Raw genomic sequence first — 21,934 nt, 5'->3', positions numbered from 1 at the left:
AAAGGTATTTAAAGCATTTGATAGTAACCTACACTTTCAACTTTAGCTTCAAAGATTTAATCAATTTTGTTATTTGAAAAAAATATGATTTTTTAAACAAAAACAGAAGGTTTCCAAGAAAGAGAAAATACAGAGAAATAGATGACAGACTTTATGACGTCTTTCCTCTAAATCCATTGGATGTTGGATGTGTACTGATTGATATTTTAGTCTTAGATGCATGATTTTTTTTATTAGTTGTTATTGGCTTTGAACTAGCTGTCAGTAACTGCGAGTACTCTCAGATCTGTACTCAGTGTCATTGTGTTGTGGGGATGTATAAGTACCCGTCCACGTCCACTCTGTGTTTTTGTTAGATGTATTTCTATTTGTATCCATCTGATGAGTTAAACCTTTTTCAACCGATTTTAATAGTTTGTTCTTATGTTGTACTGTTACATCACTGTCCCTGGTTAGGGGAGGGTTGGCGCCTTCAAACGAGTTTAACCCCGCCACATTCTGCGTGTGCCTGTCCGAAGTTAGGAGCCTGTAATTCAGTGGTTGTCTGTTGCTGTGTAACATATTTGTTTTTTGTTCATCATTTTGTACATAAATTAGGCCGCTAGTTTACTCGTTTGAATTGTTTTACATTTGTCATTTCAGGGCTGAATGCCGTACGTCGACCTATAGTTGTTAATTTCTGTGTCATTTGGTCTCTTGTGGAGAGTTGTCTCATTTGCAATCATACCACATCTAATTTTTATACGACCGCAAACAAAAAAACCCCAAAAGGGGCCAAAAAAAAGCATTTTTGTAACTTCCAGACATAACTTGTGTGTTAGTGTATGGATCTCTCTGACATTGTACCATAAGGTTCCATATCACAAAGGGAATGCTGGGATTGATTTTGGGGGTAATTGCCTCAAAATTTAAGGAATTAGGGGCCAAAAAGGGGCAAAAAACAAGCGTTTTTCTAGTTTCATGACAATAACTTGTGTGTAAGTGTCGGGATCTTTATGAAATTGTACTACAAGGTTCCATATCACAAAGGAAAAGCTGGAATTGAGTTTGGGGGTAATTGCCATAAACGTTTAGAAATAAGGGGCCAAAAATGGGCCAAAAATAAGCATTTTTCTAGTTTCCAGGCAATTACTTTTGTTCAAGTGTATGGATCTCTCTGAAATTGTACTACAAAGTTCCATACCACAGAGGGAAGGCTTGGATTGAGTTTGGGGGTAATTGCCTCAAAATTTTAGGAATTAGGGGCCATAAAGGGGCAAAAAAACAAGCATTTTTCTAGTTTCAGGACAATAACTTGTGTGTAAGTGTATTGATCTTTATGAAATTGTACTACAAGGTTCCATATCACAAAGGGAAAGCTGGGTTTGAGTTTGGAGTTAATTGCCTTAAACGTTTAGGAATTTGGGGCCAAAAAGGGGCCAAAAACAAGCATTTTTCTAGTTTCCAGACAATAACTTGTGTTCAAGTGTATGGATCTCTCTGAAATTGTACTGCAAGGTACCATACCACAAAGGGAATGCTGGGATTGATTTAGGAGGTAATTGCCTCCAAATTTTAGGAATTAGGGGCCAAAAAGGGGCATAAAACAAGCATTTTTCTAGTTTCATGACAATAACTTGTGTGTAAGTGTCTGGATCTTTATGAAATTGTACTACAAGGTTCCATATCACAAAGGAAAAACTGGAATTGAGTTTGGGGGTAATTGCCCAAAACGTTTAGGAATAAGGAGCCAAAAAGGGGCCAAAAATAAGCATTTTTCTAGTTTCCAGACAATTACTTGTGTTCAAGTGTATGGATCTCTCTGAAATTGTACTGCAAGGTACCATACCACAAAGGGAAGGCTGGGATTGAGTTTGGGGGTGATGAATCATAAGGGGTTCAAAAAACGGGGGGGGGGGATTTTTTTTCATTGTTTTTCTTTTAAATTTTTCATTTTAAATTGGTTATTTCTGATTTATATATAAAAGCAAATAATAATGATAATTATGGTTTGAATAGTTAAAAATTTTTAAGTTCTTAGACCACATTCATTCTGTGTCAGAAACCTATGCTGTGTCAAATATTTAATTACAATCCAAATTCAGTGCTGTAACAAGCTTGAATGTTGTGTCCATACTCGCCCCAACTGTTCAGGGTTCGACCTCTGTGGTCGTATCAAGCTGCGCCCCAGCGGAGCATTTTTTATTATTCGAACACTGAAAACAAGGTTACAGAATGATAAACTTACGCGAGTCCAGTATGGGGATGCTGCTTCTCATCTACTGCACATTGATTAAGACTTTGTATTCCCTTGTGTGTTCAATTTAGTGCAATGTTTTACTGTGTTAGTGTCTGTTTTAATGTCAATTTAGTGTACTTTTCGGTGCTTTGTTTGAATGAATAATTACTACCATTTTGATATATTTATATTTCAAATGATATTATTTACTTACATATATTAATATTTTCACCTAAATAAATTCAATTGCTCGTGAATGACCTTGTGCCTATAATTTCATATTGTGCTTTTGAATAGTATTTACACAAAGTGCATGTGCTATTAAACTGTTAAATAAAATATTGTAATAGAAACTATTCTTTTTCTTTATTTTCCACAAGATTTACCTGGATTTACCTTGGTTCATTAGTTTAATGTTGTTACAACATAATCCTACATAATCACATTGTTTACATAAAAATTCTGGGAACTCCAACATAAAATTTTACTATTTTACCTATAAAATTCAAAATGTAGGAATAGCCAGAATGAACCCTTAACATAGTAGTAGTTCCGTTTTTGACAACAATTAGATATGCACCACGCTATAACCGATTACAGTCTTTGATTTTCAAAATTGTTTGTTTCAAATGACAATTTATATATTTGTTAACATATAAATATGAATAATAAATTTTATAATATTACCAGTCCTTATTTATTAAATAGGGAACGCTAAAGCATGAGAGATGACGCGGCTACATGTTCGTACTCAAATTCTTGACAATTGCTATCAATCCCATTATTATCTATGTAAGTCACGGGTTTATCAATTTACGAAATGCTTGTAAGTTCAGATAAAATGTGTTAATATCGGAGATTTTTCTTCTATCATATGATTTACCACTGGTAATAATTGAAAAAGATTATGAAATCAATATCCTACGACAAAATGGGAAAAAATGTAAAAAGATGTTACAACTCACAGTGTTCTTTTCTTTATTTGGAATGCTGCTACAGGGGCCTCCAGTTTAGATCTGGCGGCTTTTAGACCAAACACATCACTAAGGAAATCTACATAATCATTGTTATTGTCATCTACATCCCATACTTCTACTTTCAGTTTCAGTTCTCCCTGTACAAACAAAGGTATCTTACGTTTCACTTTGAACATGGTTTACACAACTTGCATATATTTTCATACTTAGCTCAGTATTTAGAGCTCCAAAAAATATGGAGTGTTCATTTGTTCGTCTGTCAATCTGTTACACATTCTAGTGATATCAGCACTTCTTTTATTTTAAATGCAGGGGATTATAATTCAGGATTACATATCATAAGTAGAAACACAACATTGACTTTAGATTTTAAATTTAATGAATTTTGAATTAAAAGACAAATGAGCTTTTGAAATTTGAAATTTGACTTTTTACATAGTAAATATAAAAAAGAAGATGTGGTATGATTGCCAATGAGACAACTCTCCACAAGAGACCAAATGACGCAGAAATTAACAACTATAGGCCACCGTACGGCCTTCAACAATGTGAAAGCCCATACCGCATAGGCAGTTATAAATGACTCCAAAATGACAAATGTAAAACAATTCGAACGAGAAAACTAACGGTCTAATTTATGTACAAAATAATGAACGAAAAAGAAATATGTTACACAGCAACAAACGACAACCACTAAATTACAGGCTCCTGACTTGGGACAGGCACATACAGAATGTGGCGGGGTTAAACTAATTTGACAGTTTGTTTTCGATCTATGAGTTTGACTGTCCCTCTGGTATCTTTCGTCCCTCTTTTGAAGATGAACATATGTATATGTATTTGGATGTTTATTTATTTTCAAACTGACTAACTAGCATCTTTAGAATTAGGAATTTTAACATGAGGTAGTGTGATAATAATAAGGTTCCTTACATTTCAAATATAGAAATTTCTTTTATCCTTTAGTTTACTGATACATATAGATTCTTAAATTGGAACCAGTGGATTATTAAGAATTATCCAATCGACATAGTTAAATTATCGAATTTTAAAGTCTGAGGCTCGACGAGGACTTTAAAATTGATAATTTAACCATCGAGATTGGATAAATCCGATAATACACGAGTAACTACGTAAGAATCTGTTTCTCTAATGATTATCAAATAAATAAAGTGAGCTTATAAAGGTTATGATCCTTAAATCAGCCGATCATCTTCTGAGATCATCGGCAACCACTCATTGGTTAAATTTTTTTATACAATGGTTCCAAAAAGGATTAAATTACCAAAGAATCAGAGAAATGTTAATACAATGGTTTAATGCTATATCTAATGTCATTTATGATGTAACTATAACGTCAAAAGCTTGAAAAATATAAACAAGCTTTTCATAACTGACATATTTGTCCACAAAATGCCATTTTTACAACTAAGGAAGTGCAATGAAATATGATAAGAGCTACAACTACCAAACTGTTATGTCACTTCCATCGACATAATTGTATTAGTAATTTTTTTTGTTAGGCTGTGGCTCATACCTACATAATAATAAGATAATTTCAAAAAGAGACAATATTGGCAGTTTAAAAAAAATTGTTCTCTTAAAAGATGTCAAAAGGCATGAAGCAAAACTGCAATTAAGATTTACGTATAGTGTTAATGATCCCGACAAATAAAAGGAGATGTGGGACAAACATCAATACGAAAACCAAAACACACTGAGGTTAATATACGGTCTTCAACATTGACATGTTCCTTAACCATATTTTAAGTTTTAAATCGCACAAAGTCTAAGTCTAATCTAGGGCTAAAAGCATCTAAGGTCTGCTTACAAAATGATTTTCCTAGAGGACACAAGCAAACATTTATATGTAACTAGAGAAATTCTGAATATGAAAACTATGCAAATTTTACAGAAAAACGGGGTTAAACTCGGCTGTTTCGTGAGCTCAAGCAGTCTTGCTCCCCTTTATGTACCCATAGGGTTGATAATGTCGAAAGTTGCAAATGAAATATAGTTTGTGGCGCAAATGAAAGATTTTTTTTGGTGCAAATGAAATGACAATTGGCGCAAAATCAAAGCACCGATTTATATACTCACCGGCCAAGAGTCAAAGAGAATTATAATAGGATTACGTATGCCTGCTATAGACGATCCGAATGTCACAATATTACTGTTCTGGATCTCTCCTGAATCTTTATGGTAGTATGGACAGGTATGGATATCTTCTGGTCTAAACGAGAAACCATGTAAAACATACAATGTACGAATCTAACGAAGACAAGATAAATAATAGCATTGCATTTGCGTTTATAACAGGTAAAATACATTGATTCATGACCCCATGATTAAAATTTTATACAAGTAAATTGGATGCATGTGTTTAATCTTGTAAATTTCAGTAAGAATATATGTCAATCATTTAATTGAACGCTAAACCGGACCAAATCATAGAATAATGCAGATAAACATAAACCAGTAATATAAATTATGCAAATTATTTTGTCTACCATATTCAGGAGATCCGTCATGTTTTACCGGCTTAAGTCACATGATCGATCGTCAATCAATTATAAATTTCTTCTCTGGATTAAACAGGAACATCTGGCTTATTACCGTGTGATTTTTGTAATTTTTGTCACAGACCTACTTTTCTGAAATGTCTGGCCATGATACAAAGAACGTTAATACTTATATTAGAAGGATGTAAAACTTACAAAAAACTACCTCGAGTCGATACATAGGCTTTTTTAAGGGGGTCAGAGACCCCGGCCCCACTTTATGGAGCTACATAGTAATATGTTTAATGCATAGACTTTTTACATGTTCCACTCCTAACGTTGCCTAATTTGCCCCCCAACCCCCCGCCTCACACCCATCCTTTCAAAATACTAGATCCATATCTGCGATAAACTGAGTTCCTGCATTTACTCAATCAAGATAGATAAAACTCAATTGATTCTTCTGATAATAGGACATAGATGTTCCTTTATCACAATTGATACTGTATACCTTACTCAATTCGTATTTAGAGTTTTCAAAAGTGTTATGCAACCAGTTGCACATTAACGATGGCGTAACTCCCATTTATGTTGACGTCATATATTCATAAAAAAAAAATCACACATCCACAATTAAGAATTGTGCATAATGATAATCAACATAAAATATTAGTAAAAATATGCAAATATTTATGACATAACAAAATTAAAGAAATGAATTTGACACACATAAAAACAGAACTGTTTGACACACAAGGTGACAGATATCTGGGATCCATACAATAAAGGTTTGCTATTAAGAACAAAAAGCAGTTGTTACTTAAGTGTGCCCATGATATACATACACTGATATATTCTATTTAAAAAAATGATAAGGGATCAACTATTTAACTTCAAGCAGGGGGGGTGGGTATGGTTTTTTGTCTGAGTAAATAAAAAATTTCGAACATTTTTTTTTCAGTTTTTCGACGCTATCAATCAAATTATTATTTTCAAAATTTAACACTATAAGGTATGGGGAAAATCTTGATTCAGAATATTTTTTGTTATCTGCTCGACCACAATATTTTTTTTCATCAAATTGGGGATCAGAATATTTTTTAAGGAAAAAACCAAACCCGCCCCCTCCCTTTGAAGTTAAATGGTCGTTCCTTAATAAATCTATACCAGTTTGGTCTCCAATTGTATGACTAATGCATTTAACAGACATAAGAAGTATTGTATTGTGTAGAAATATGTATTACCCATCTGGATCATCTATACAAACTCTAAACTTATGATCACAGTGACTGAAGCAGAACGGTCCCCTTCCATCACAGCAATGCCCATTTGAACCAACGCCTCCAGCATTGATGTATTTCAATAATCGGATTTCTACGATACCACTGCTATACACAGTCTGAAATACAAAATAATTATTGAGTAAAACACTTTTGTGCAAATGAATTAATCCAAGATAATCATGCTTTTTCTTTTTTTTTTAACATCTTTATTTGATTATCACAACTTAAAGGAGCATCATTGTGATTGTGTGAAATCATTGTTATATGAACATTGTAGTCATTGTGAAACACGATAACATATACTTCGGTATTATCTACAACGTTAACATACTGGTTACACATATTTTAGCTGATTTAAATTTCATCCTACAATACACGTGTATAACGTGTCCTTTTTAAACCATTGTTACTTTGAATTGATATTTCTAGAAACCTTGTCTTACAATTTTGTTTAAAAAAGGACACGTTATCGCAACTGAAATTTTCATTTTATTGATAAAAATTTGATGTGGTTGTTCTATTCGTTTTTGTTTTAAAATGTTGACTCCTCTGCGTGAAATAAAAAATGTCTAAAAGGCAAAATTAAGCGTGACGTCTTTGACTGTATTAACCATTATTAACGTTATTTTCAATGGGTTTGTTTTTTATAGAGAAATGCCAAATACACTTGAATGATTTATACAGCAAAAAAGAAGAGGGACCCCTAACGGTTAATGAAATGGAATATTCTATTATTATTACTTTTTTTATTATTATTATATTTGTTAAGATTATTACTAATTCTTAATGATTAGTTTTAAATGAATAATTAACATGCTATACGATCATACATGTACAAAAATGTACCTATAACAATTTTTATATTTTCTTAAATTCCTCTTGTACAAAGATGTGTAATATAAACAATTATATAATTATAAGATCAAATCTTTCATGAATAATTAAATTCTTTGGCAAGTACAGGGAAAGAAAATTAATCGTCTTCAGAGAAAAACACACGAGCAGTGTCACCTAAGAAATTGACGCAAATTTTCACAAAGCTGTTTATATCACAATCCATATCTGGACAGTTTTCTATGACAAGATTTCTTCGTTGGTGGTTTAATTTTGACATTGTCATGGTAACATTTGGAATTTAAAATTGTTTTATTCCAAAACCTTAATGATAATTTGGTCACATTTGCAAATCTGTCTAGAACTTTCGCAAAATTAACAGATTCATTGATAGATTGTTGCATGCTTAATGTTCAGTTGCAAATAGTTCATGCATATGCAGGACAAAAACAAATTCATAATACAGTAGTTAGTTTCTGGGAAGTTGAAAATTTAATTATACTGATAAATGAAGGTACATTTGTGTATGTTGAATTGGGGCAGACATTTTGACTCACAACAGGTCAAATGCTGACCCCAGAGAGTTATTACAATTGTATTGTAGCTATCGGATTTAACGTCCCAATTCCGACCGTCCACAGATGTCATTTCATGAACCCAATTTCGACTAATTTCATGCATCCCTCACAGTCAAACGAATGCCTCTATTTAGTAAGGGTTTACTGCCTGGCAGGAGAAATTCAGGTATGACCATATTTCTATATACAAATCAACCATTTAGGTCGCAAATAAAACAGGTTAAAATAATTAAACAAGAGATGATCAAAAGTTTAAAAAAGTGCAATACAATTCTAATAAATGATAATGAATATTCAATATAACGAAGACTTTTCACATTTTCTAACCTTTTAATGTCAAAAATAAGGTCTCAGTGACACAATAACAGATTGACAAGCACTTTTATTCTATTTTTTGTTTGAAATATCATATCTGTCAAAATGAAATAAATCCGAAAAATATACAAGTTGTTTATTGTTTATATGATATATAATTCACATGCCATAACTATTATGAGTCATCAATAGCAAGAATGACTAAAACTAAAATATATGTACGAGGTTTAATTGAAATCCATTACATGTACAATGAACTTTCATGTTAAACACAAAAAAAAGAAAAAGGCTTAGACTTAGACATACTTATGGTGCGTCCCTTCTTTTATTGTAGTATAATTGTATACTAATTTCTCTGTTACATTATGTTTATAAGAATAAAAAAAATATTCATTCCGAATAAAGGAGATGTGTAGAATATCTTTCAAGCCATGCTTAAGAGTTACTGCATGACATTAACCTTATCTACGGAGAGTTTGAACAGATATGGACACTTTGCACTTCCATGGATCTGTATTTCATGTTTGATATCAGTTGAAGCTTTTGTCGTTATGGTTTAATTTGTGGGATACACCTCTTAAATATGTTCTTAAAACACTTTAAAGATACAGGATTATAATTTTATATTGATTGATTGATTGGTTGGTGTTTTAACGCCACTTTTAGCACTATTGTGCTACTTCGTGGTGATCATTTTTTATCAGAGAAGGAAGCCAGAGTGACCGGATGGAACCACCGACCTACGGTATGAAAACTGACAATCCTAGTCAATTAAGGTTTGAGTCGAACGCACCTGCCACGTGCCGGATTCAAAATCACAACCTCAGTGTTGACAGGCTGGTGATACAGTAGTTCGACTACTTATGCTATTCGGCCACCGAGGCCCCTACAATATGATACGCCATAAGCGCATAGAGATTTCTTTCATTTTGACGAACGACTGAAACGGGAGCGCTTATTGCAAAAGATATATTTTCATTTTTAAGACAACACTAAAGTCGATTTGCTATAATACAAAAACAATAGTGACATATCCACGAAATAAACCGCTGTCAGTTGGAAAACCAGCCTCTTTTGTTCAAATATACACACTACTGTATTTTAAACCTCCTCGGTGGTTTCGTGGTAATATGTTCGCCTCGAGTGCGGGAGGTCGTGGGTTCTAGCCCCGGTCGGGTCAAACCAAAGATTTTAAAATCGGTATTTGCTGCTTCTCCGCTAAGCACGCAGCATTAATGAGTAAGAGCAAAGAATGGTCGGCTCGGAGTCAGAATAATGTGTCCGGGTAAGGTGACATGTCTTCCTGCGGAGTGTTACATTGTGAACTAGCACGTTAAAAACCCGGCTCAGCGTGTAGGTCTAGTACAAAGCAGGGTTAATATTCATATTACATTAACATGTTCTCGTCCTGAATATGCATATTAATATGCCGCTGGACGTTAATCAGCCATCCATCATCATCATTACACTATTTAAAAATAAACAGCTGCGCCATGAGCGTATGATACGCCCGTCGTCTTGTGTGTGAATTTTTATGCAATAAGAATAATAGTTTCTGACATACGGCGTGACATGCGAAACCCCCCTTTTTTTTTTACAAAAAACTCAATATCTCAAAAATAAAATTTTGAATCAAAATCAAAAAGTATACAGATCTTTAGATTAATATAACTAAGAAGTGTGTAAAATTTTAAGCAATAATCATAAACTGTATTTGAGATACGGCGCGACATGTGAAAAACCCCTCCCCCTTTTTTAACAAAATACTCAATATCTCTAAAATAAAATTTTGAATCATCACCAAAAAGTATACAGATCTTAAGATTGATATAACTAAGAAGTGTGTTAAGTTTTAAGCAATAATCATAAAATGTTTTTGAGATACGGCGCGACATGTGAAAAAAAACACACACCTGTTTTAGTTACTAAGTCCCGTAACTCAAAAAGTTTTAATCTTATTTTCACCAAAAAGTATACAGATCGTTTGACCATCATAAGAAACAACTATGTTAAGTTTCATGAAATTTGGATAAGTCATTCTCAAGTTACGGTGCGACATGTTTACGCCAGACAGACAGACGGACAGACAGACAGACAGACGGACAGACAGACAGACAGACAGACGGACGGACGCCGGACATTTGTATACCATAATACGTCCCGTCAAAAATTTGACGGGCGTATAAAAACAGATGACATTTTCCCGCCATATCACCCCAATCGGCAACACCGTATCTCCCGAAAGTATTGATTTTTTTGTCAATAAGTGTAACACTATACGACGATCGGATGCCTTTCATTACGCATGTAAACAAATTCAGTAGTACTGAAATGATAAAACAATAATACAAAAAACAAAACAAAAGTAAACAAATGCTGAAGCCACCTTGCAGTGTAATGGTATGCATGTTATTTTTTTCATGTTTACGAGGTAAACAAAGAGAAAAAAGTTGTAAAATTTGTATGCTTCTCTTCACTAGAATACAAATACATGTATATGATGCACGAACAACAAAAAAAAACAAAAAAATGCTACGTTAATGTTTAGACATTTTATTGTGGTCAACCTAAAAGCCAGATGGCTGTCATATAGTAAGTTTACCAAAAAACTAGGTCCATTGTATTGAGTATATATCATGTCAAATATTTACCGTAATAATAAATGAAAAGGAAATGTAAGTATGTATACGTCACTGCGACAGTTACCAAATATCACGGAAAAAAACAGACAGCTAGAGGTAAATTTTAAGGGGGTCTTGATGGGGTTTACAGAATAGAGAATAAAAGGCAAAACCTGCGAAAAAAGGACAAGAAAAAAAAGGAATAGAGAATAGAGAATAATAGGGTGCCTAAATATAAAGAATAGAGAATAATGAGCAAAATAAATAAATAATAGAGAAAAAATGGTCTAACAACTAAAGAATAAAGAAATGAAGGACCACCATCCAGACCCTCACATAGGTCTTCAACAGTTAGAAAAATGTAGATCGCTAAATCAGCCTGAGTCAGGAAAAGTTTCGAATAAAATGAACAGAGTCTTGAGGTCCTCTCATCAAAATTAACACGAGTGTAAGAATGACGCGTTTCATTTAAGATTAAACGACTGTCCATGTACATGAGTATGCATGGATGTGGGAGTTTAAATTTAAGTACATTTACAATGATAAAAGACAACTCATTCCATGCATGAACTGAATATAAATTTCTTCCTTAAATGTTTAACCTCATCATTTCATTTTTCATATCTAATTAGTCTTGTTAAAGACCAAAATGCTTAAGCAGTTTGTATAACCGGTTTGATGTACATTTATAAAATAGTTATGCAAAACAATGCATGTATGACTACCTTAACAATACGACTCATTACATAATATTGTCATGTTTTTGTCATAACTAATGTAACTTTAACATATTAAAATGGGCTTTAACAAGTAATAGAGGTGTTATTTTATAATTTCCATAACAATAAACATGCATTTTATGATTCCACAACAATAACAACACTCCCAAAGTTGTAATTTATATTTTCTATTCGTTAAGAAATTGCATAAATCTTCGATTGAAAATAATGTTTTGCATGTTAAATCCGGTTGTCTTTTAAATGTTTAATCTTTTAGTACTTTTATCTATATTTATAGGACGAAACTGACACTTTTGGCTTCCATTTGTCAAAAATTTATTTTCAACTGTGTACACAACTGATTTTATCGTGAAGAATATTCATATTCATTCTGTTTATTTATTTTCAGCTCTTACCAGGCCATAATATTCATTTTCAAAATAATCCTATATCACCACCACGCCCCCACCCCCACGAAAATCCAATGATTGTCCCCTTAGCTGCGGCGATAGAAGCATGCTTTATACAGCGAATATTTGTGTGCTAGAGATAAAATGTAACACATGTATGCCCAAACGGTTGATATGTAAAATAGATATAGTTTAATAAGGTTATATGTTGCATTGACATACTTTCATTATTGTGATATGAACTTTGAGATGGGCGAACATAATTTAAAAACTTTTGATTATTATAACAGCTATACAATCGATCACCATAAGCTTCGATATGAATAAAAAGATGTAAGAGGTTTGAGTTTTATGTAAATAAGTCAGCAGCTCAACGACGAAAAAAAAAAGCCACAGAAGTCAAAGTTCGATCTTCAACAATAAAAAAAAACAGTATGTCAAGCTTTAAATCGTTCCGAGTGTAGAAAAGTTGTAAATAAATTTATCATAGACTCTCAACGATCTGCCACCAATACCAAAATCCTTAATGACAAAAGATATCAATAAAGACTGACTAGGTTCCAGACATTGTACTGGCACATTGACATGTAGGTGGCACGGTAGTATTTCCTGGCCCATAGGGATAATGATAGCCTTTTTAGAATTTTCACCACTTTCTAAAACTGCCCAAAATTCTACATACACAGTTAACTGAAGTACTTTCATTATAATATCCAAAAATTAATTTGAATATGTATGATGACCGTTTACTTTTTTGCTATCTTTATGAACCTAAGGCCACTAGTGCTTTTAGGTCTTTTATCATGCAGTGAATACAAAATTTAAAAAAATTCTCAAACATTCATTTTCACCTGTATGTAAAATTATTTCATATTTTTTCTACACCTGATTCATCCCTCAGTTTGGGAAAGTATTTCAGTAGATACTGTATTTTTTGTCCAATCACACTGTTCAGATACATTGACTTAAGTAGGGTACACAAAAGAGCAACCTAAATTCCAGAATGTAAATACTACCGTGCCACCTGTAACCGGTTTAAACACTTTTTCCAGGTCTCAGTATTTCTCTGTTTTATTTCAATCAAAGGAATAACAAACGCAATATCAAAGAAATTTTAAAAAAAGAGTCAGTACAAGAAAAATACTTAACTCTTTAAGACCATAAAGACTGGTACAAAAAAAAAGAAACATAAGTACAAGTGCAATTAAAGCAATAGTGATTAATACCGTATCCAAATGCTTACAGTTACTGAAAGCAATCTCAACCTACTAAAATCTGCTGGTATGCAATCACGCTGCCATACACTGTTATATCGGCGGTTGTGCTTGGGATAATACTGAATACACAGCAAACGTACTTTATGGCACAAAAAGACGCAATCCAGTGCAATGCCAAGAGAAAATGTGTACAGAATTTAAATGAAAAATAAAAATCATGATTGTAAAACAACTGTAAAACAGTAACCAATTCAATTAAGTTTATTAATCAAATTCGAAAGATTTGAAGGATAATTCCCCAACTTGTTTTCTTCGTTGTTAATATCCCCATAATGACTGGGTGTGAAATACATGCAAGTAGAACGATATTTTTTCTATAAATCTCTATATTTATGATAACATTTAGTATACCTTTAGACCAATTTACGATATAATATACTACTTGGGATCTTCACAGAGGATGTGGATTCTTATTCCTGTTATATAAAACTCTTAAATTTAATATATAAAATAGATTTGGTAATGAACATATAAGCCTATCTGATATACGAGAAGTCACACCAAAAAAAACCCATATCTAACCAACTACGAAATACACGTCATAAAAAGAAGTCAATAGAACAGCAAGGAAAGGTAAATTTACAATAATAAAATGGAAAAAATCCCATCATGTTTGGCATAAAATTTTGTATAATGGAGATTTTTTTTTAATATCGAGGTCTACAAAATGGGATCTACATTTAGTTATTGAAAGTTCAGGAGAAGAAGTTTCATTTGTGTTTTTAGAGAAAAAAAAAAGAACCTGTGTCGTCTAAACATTTACAGAAATTGTTGTTTACCTGTAAAATGAATGCGCCCAAATGTAAATAAAAAAGGCGCGCAAATTTAATGCTCCGATTTAATCATATCTAGTACATGTATCTGGTGATATATAGTGTTAGGTATATTTTGAAGTTATAATAACAATCCCATCTGAGATTATTACCCGTCAACAAAAATTGAACGACAAACAAATGTGAGAGAGAGAGAGAGAGAGACAGAGAGACGTTCAACAAAAAATATTCAATATAAGGTGATCTTCACTAACAACCAGGAAATGGGGGTCAACATAGGTGAATAAGATGCCTTAAACAAAATGTTACATATTGATCTACTTAAGATAGTAAAAACATAGAAATTAACAACATCATTGTCAGTTATGTCAAGTTGGACTAGATATCGATCATCGTGTTTAATCTTTAGAATGACATTTACATCTCCTTTTTTTTTTTAATTTAGGATAAAACACTGGTAATGTCATGGACATTGAGCTATACAATTTTGTTTTGTAATTTCATTTAAAAAAAAATAATAAATATCAATCATTGAAAGGAGATGATTTGCCAATTTTTATATTAGTAAAATTCGGTATTTTTAAAGATTTAATTCTGTATTTCAGATTATTTTACCTCCAGTTTTCCTATACTGTGGTACTTTTTTCTGTTTGATGTTTTCAACATATCAATATGATACGTTTGGCGGCCATCAAAACGTCTTTGTATATATTTGCCTGTAGTTCCTCTGTAGGATTCTTAAAAATCTTTTTATGGGATAAAGTCTAAAGTTTAACCCGTAATCAGCTAAAGGCATTCTCTGAACATAAGAAGGTCCGGGGCAAGTAAAATATCTTTTAATCTCGGCCTCTAGTGTTTGTTCTACTTCTAATCTTTCAATGCATTTAACTAGTTCCTCAACTACTATCATTATGCTAGAAATACTTACTGAATGCGTGATGAAAAGAACCCTTTTCTCTAATGAGAAAGGCAAATATTCTAGAAATACTTGCTGAATGAGTGATGAGAAGATTAAAGCTGTAAATTTTTCCTTCACAACATTTATGTACGTTTTGGCAATAAAGTTTATCGACAAGTTGTAGGTATTCCTATGGGCACCAATTGTGCCCCTTTAATATCAGACCTGTTTCTATACTGTTATAAATCCTAGTTTATGGCCAAACTCAGTAAAACCCGTCTAAATTACATTTAATTGATAAATTCAACAACACTTACCGTCATCTTGATGATATTTTTTCGTTAAATAATCGAGAATTCAATTATACTGCCGAAAGGGGAACTTACTTTGAATGAATCAAATATTAACAGCAATAAATGTCCTTTCCTAGATTTAGATACTTAAGTTTTACACGAGAAATTCCACAAAAAAATTCACGACGATTTTTCCTTCCCTATTGTTAATTTTTCTTTTTTGGACGGTGTTAATTGTTCCTTTGGCATCGTCTTACGGTGTTTATATATATCCTAAATCGTTCACTATGTCTGTGTCTGTAGTGACGTTTTGATTTCAATTAGCATAATCTATGTATTGCTTGTAAATTATTATGTCAGGGATTTCGTTACCACAAATTACTTAAAATCTTTACTAAATTCTTCCATAGATACAAAGATTTGGTTTGGAAGTTTGGCTGTACCTATAGAAAATTTATTTCAAACGGAATAGCACATCTTAATGTTTGCGGTGATGTTGTTTACGAAGCCCGGAAATTTAGATACGATCTGGGTAAACTTATCAATCCTTTAAATAAACTTATTATACAATGTTACCAATTCAAAACTGCAATTACATCTTTGAACATGGTTTTCATTGGTATAAATGTAAACTTTGTTATCAGTAAATTAAAACCATACTAAATATTACTATTCTACACATATGCACACGGTTCTACAATGTGTCGATACCTATGTATTGGCATTGCACAAGGTCATGGTTTTCTCTAACTGTTAATGACATCTTTACATTAAATCCGTTGGATGTTGGATGCGTACTGATTGATATTTTAAAAGTCTTAGATACATTGTACATGATTTTTTTCAATTAGTTGTTATTGGCTTTGGATTAGCTGGCATTAACTGCGAGTACTCTCAGATCTGTACTTTGTGTCTTTTTTGTTGTGAGGGATGTATAAATTTCCTGCCACGTCTGGTCTGTATTTTTAGTACATTCTTTTTTGTTTTTGCTTTGTATCGATCTAATGAATTAAGCCCTTTTCAACTGATTTTTATAGTTTGTTTATATGTTGTGCCGTTACACCAATTTCCCAGGTTAGGGGAGGGTTGGCGACTTCAAACGTATTTAACCCCGCCACATTCTCTATGTGCCTGCCCCAAGTCAGGAGGCTGTAGTTCAGCGGTTGTCATTGGTTCGTGTCTGTCATACTTATTTTTCCGTAAATTGATTTGTTATAAATTAAGCCGTTAGTTTTCTCAATTGAATTGTTTCATATTTTTATTTTCGGGCCTTTTATAGCCGACTATACGGTATGGGTTTTCCTCATTGTTGAAGGCCGTACGGTTGCCTATAATTGAACTTCATTTAAACTTTGGTGGATAGCTGTCGCATTGGTAATCGTACCACATCTCCTTATTTTTATATAGTCATAGCTTGACCGACGAATAAAACATTTTAAGGACTTAAACCTTCTTATTCTACCAACTATATTTTTAGAGCCACCAAAATTATCCGAACCAACTGAAGTGATTTTTGACCTTTTAACTTTAAAACTAACAGTTGTCTTTTGATTTTGTTTTATGTTTCTTCCTGTACATTTTCTTGTTTCTTTATGTATACCCCACATCTCATTTTATTCGTAGTCTAATTTCCGATGACTACTTTTATTACTTGATGACTTGCACAATTAATTGTCTTGAAATCAGAGATCAATTGCCATTGTATGATATTGTCATTAATTATGGAATATTGTAAATTGTTTGTCTTTGATCTAAAGAGATAATATATGAAGTCTCCAAATATAAACTCTCTGTAATAAATTATACCAGTTTCTAAATAAGGAAACAATGAAATCTATTGAATTGTAACATGAAGTCTTTCTTGAAGGATGGTTAATATCACATTAACTCAAACATTACAAGAAATAATTTATTAATCAAAATCAAAAGCTTTAAAGGATAATTCCCCTACTTGTTTTCTTTATAAAGACTGGTTTGTGAAATACATGCCAGTAGAATTTAAATTCCTCTATAGAGCTCTATATTAATTACATAATTTAGACCAAATAACGATGTTATATGTTATTCGGTATCTTCACAGGAGACATACATTCATGTTCTCTGTAATTGTTGTACATCCCATGAGCCGTCAGACGAAGGGGATATAGGGCAATGACAGGGAGTATCCCCTGTAAAGTCCGAATAACAATTATATTATACTGGAGTCTCCTGATGTCAACATTTAAAATTACCATAATGATCTTTGTTATTGTTCACGGGGTATATGGGCTGAGCAATCAATCAAATTTTGTAACGAGTTTTGATTTGTGGTGCAATATTTGGTCTATCCTGCTACCATTTTTAGACGGAATTATCAGCTATGAAGAAAACGTATGGCTGTTCAAGAACAAAGATGAAAAAAACTTCATAAAACATGTTTAATCCCGCAGCAGTTTTGCGCCTGTCCCAAGTCAGTGTTTCTCTAGTGTGTTCTTTTAATTTTGGTTCATTTGTATGTTTCGGAGCTTAGTGTTGCGTTCAAATCGCCGAACTAGTATACATTATTGTATAGGTGTCAGCTAAAGACCGCCTCCGGATGCAGGATTTTCTCGCTGCGTTGAAGACCCGTTGGTGGTCTTGGGCTGTTTTCTGCTCCTTGATGGGGTTGTTGTCTTTTTGACACATTTCCTGTTTCCATTCTCTTTCTATTCTATAAATTTTCTTTCTGTGCATTGTAAAATTTGCAGCACAATCTGACCACAGTAATAAAATGGAACTATGATAATAGCCAGTTTATGTAGGTAGGAAACAACCGTCGTTTCTTATTCAGACATCCATTACGTAAATGAAAGTCATGGTCTATATACGAGCGAATTTCCAAGGTTAAATATACAGTTCCAGACAAAGCTATTCAACTGATGTACCAGTCAACTCGTATTCATAATGCCAGACCTAGTTTGTAACGAGTCTTATAATGTATATGCCTATGTCAAACTAAGAGACCAGCATGCAGAACCTTTAAATTAATTATCAATATTTCTTTTTTTTCAGCAAGTTCATTTCAAAGAAGTCTTCGAATTTTTTACTAGATTTCATATCAAAGTTTCACAATTCTAATCTATTATTTCGGCATGGCGCGAGCTTTAATAAGATCATTACGACGAAATTAACTCCCAAAATCAAATGTAAAATATTGTATTTGATTTTCAATTCCGATTCATTTTACTTTCTTGTGTGTCTGTTGTGTAACTATAATGATTTTTTTTATGAAGACGACTAGTCTACGTTCATATTAAAAACGCAAAGTATACATTTTCTTTTCAAAAAGCTTTCGTTTAGCATTTCAGAAAATAATAATCTCGTGTATACGTTGCTTAACCAAACTTTAAGTGTTAGTATCATAACAATTTGAGAACTGTTCTTTGGGCTTCAAATCAACAATATGTTTACTTCGTCTTATGTCAGAGATTTTTTTTCGGAGAAAAAAAAAACATTCATTGTAGGAAGTGGTTATGAATTTCTCTTTTTACCTTTGTTTTTTTAGAAAATGTAAATATATAATGTCAAATCAGAAAGATAATCAGTTCCTTTTCGTCTGGTCGTCAACATCTTAAAATTAAATGAATAGCCGTTCTTACCTGTATGAAAGGGAACACGAAAAATAAAGTCCAAACTAGACACAAACAAGACATTTTCCTACAAAAATTATAACAATAAATACACTTCTGGTTAATTTTACAGATACACCAATTGTGATGGATGACTCAGTTGACATGTTTTATCACGTGACATTGTACTGCAATATGTATATGTCTTAAGACAATGATGCTACATGTATTACATCTTATATGACAATTACTAATTAATAGTTGAGTTTATTGCGTAAAATGAATGTATTTTTATAAGGAACACCTTTGAATGTTTTTGCATAAATCAGGCCTTTGATTTTATTTTTGAAATGTTTCATATTTTGTCATACCGGGACCTTTTATATACTATATGTACATGTACTATACGGAATAGTTTTTTTTCCGTGCGGTGACCTGTAGTTGTTTATACCCTCATACTTTGGTGTCTGGTTGATAATTGTCTCATTGGCAAACATGTCACATCTCTATATTTTGTAAACAGAGTCGTCAAAATATGACGGAAACATATGGCTATTTGGTAAATTTGTACGGGGTGATTATTTTTTCTTAAAATAGTATTGCTATGACAGCTTTTATTTGTACTTGTAGACTAGATCCTTTTGACATTTTTCTCCTGGGTTTCAAATATATACGTTTAAGTGTTCCTGATAAAGGTAAATCTGGAAAAATATATTGAGTGGTATTTTCGTTTTTTATCACATGTTCTTATGGAAATTATAAATTTAATTCACGGTCTCTAACGTTTAATTAAACGTAACTGGAGCTAATACATCTTCCCTTGAAAAGATAAAGATATTATAGTTTAAAACAAAATCAAGTTGCATGTATTACGTACGTCCAATAACTGTTATTGAAACATTTATAGTCCATTAAACGTTAAATACAACCAGAACACATAATAAACGTGATCAACAGAAAAGAAATGGTAAGATAAATGTTTGAAAAGCACGAAATTTTTATTTCTTTTTTCTCCTTTTTTTTTTATCTATTTAATCATTTATTTATTTCTTGTGTTGTTACAGAGATTATCGTTAAGTTTGATTGATAGTTTTAAGGTTCGCGAAAATTTGTTGTCCTCAGAGGGCGGTTAATAGAATGATATAAATAAAAGAAAATAATCAAATGTCAGGTAAACGTAAATATACCTGGTCATCACATGATCTTCCGATGGACATGTGACGAATTCGTAAGATAAGGTCGTCTGCTTAATGATAACTTCAAGAGAGTTGATAAAATGTATGACACTAATACCAAATTTGGAACTCATGAAAAAACTAGGTTATATTTTTTTTTAAATTACTAACAAATCATAAAAACCAAAAATTAACACAGCGTAACTTAGATGGTGATGTTATTTTCTCTTTTCAATCAACTTTATAGATATACAGATAATATGTTGTTATGGTGAGTGACACCGCTATGAATCTATGTCTGATAATCTGAACATCCTTTCTCGATCTTTAACTAGTTCACTGTTTACAATTGAAAACTTATTATTAAGTTTTGTTACAAATGATATGAAAATAATGTTTAGTTTTTTTTCATCTAAAACATCTTTTTTGCACTTTTCTCTCTGTTATGACAAATTACTCGACCTACAGCAGTTGGCCGAGTATCTCTGTGAATTAGTCACTGGATAACAAGGGAAATTACCCAGTTAATTCATATTTATATGCTGTTGATTTTACAAGTGATAATTAATACAAAAGTTTTTGGAATATATTAAGTAACATGATAACGGAATTTGTACAGTTTTGTACGCGTTTGTTTCTTAGTTCTAGTTTTGATCATTGACCTTTACCTTTTAAAAAACCGTTATCAGTTCTCCTGAAAGGATGACCTCTCAGACAGCTTTTAACTTTCAATTAAATATTGTAAGTGGTAAGCCTTGGAATCTTCTTAAGTTTGTTTAAACATTTTGATCGAGCTGTCTTATGAAAATAGGCATATAAGTTTGGAGACAAATACTGTACATTGGTTTTCATTACGTATGCCGTTTTAATTTATTATCATGTGCATAGATCATACACCAACTACATTGTGATGTATAACTATGAGATAGATTCAAACAAAATTTAAGAGCAACAAATGATAGCTTTGGAGCCAAATTAAAAAAAAAATCCATGCTACAAACACATTGATAAAAACAAACATATGAAACCAACAAAAAAACACAGCGTAGCTTACCGCATTATGATATATTCTATTTTCAGTCTGTTATTTTTATAAATGTAAAGAACATAATATGTCTTTATTGTGAGTGACACCGCTATGAATCCTTGTCTGATAAACTGAACATCCTTTCTCGGTCTTTAAATAGTTCACTGACTCCATTTAAAGAATTCATTATTAAGTATTGTAACAAAGAATATGAAAATAATGGTATTAATTATGTTTGGAGTGTAAATAACTCTATGGACGTTTTAGATAAACTACGTGCTTTTGATGGTCCTTTCCAATCGGTTGACAGTTGTGATTTTTTACTGTTTACACTTCACTTCCACACAAGTTTATAAATTAAACAGAAGTTTTCTCATTTAATCCACTGGTCCTATGAAAAGTCTTATTGAAAATGTATTTGCGTCAACTTTCATCTAAATGAAAAAGG

The 21,934-nt window shown here is 32.3% G+C and overlaps 1 protein-coding gene across 1 annotated transcript in view; it reads right to left on the bottom strand.

Annotated features, from left to right (window-relative positions):
• LOC127723700 (protein jagged-1-like) overlaps positions 1–19,426 on the bottom strand; it is a 30,881-nt gene extending 11,455 nt beyond the window's left edge. The window contains exons 1-4 of the mRNA XM_052230454.1: positions 19,315–19,426; positions 6,941–7,095; positions 5,296–5,428; positions 3,184–3,332 (exon numbers count right to left, since the gene is read on the bottom strand). Coding sequence (XP_052086414.1) covers positions 3,184–3,332; positions 5,296–5,428; positions 6,941–7,095; positions 19,315–19,368 — 491 coding nt within the window. The 5' untranslated portion in view covers positions 19,369–19,426. The remainder of the gene's footprint in view (positions 1–3,183; positions 3,333–5,295; positions 5,429–6,940; positions 7,096–19,314) is intronic.
• Between the last annotated feature and the right edge of the window lie 2,508 nt (positions 19,427–21,934).

This window comes from Mytilus californianus, unplaced genomic scaffold, assembly GCF_021869535.1.
Source record: "Mytilus californianus isolate M0D057914Y unplaced genomic scaffold, xbMytCali1.0.p SCAF_1, whole genome shotgun sequence".
In the NCBI taxonomy this organism is placed as follows: domain Eukaryota; kingdom Metazoa; phylum Mollusca; class Bivalvia; order Mytilida; family Mytilidae; genus Mytilus; species Mytilus californianus.
Note: the sequence above shows the minus strand (reverse complement) of the source record. Positions and strands in the feature narration are given on the sequence as shown.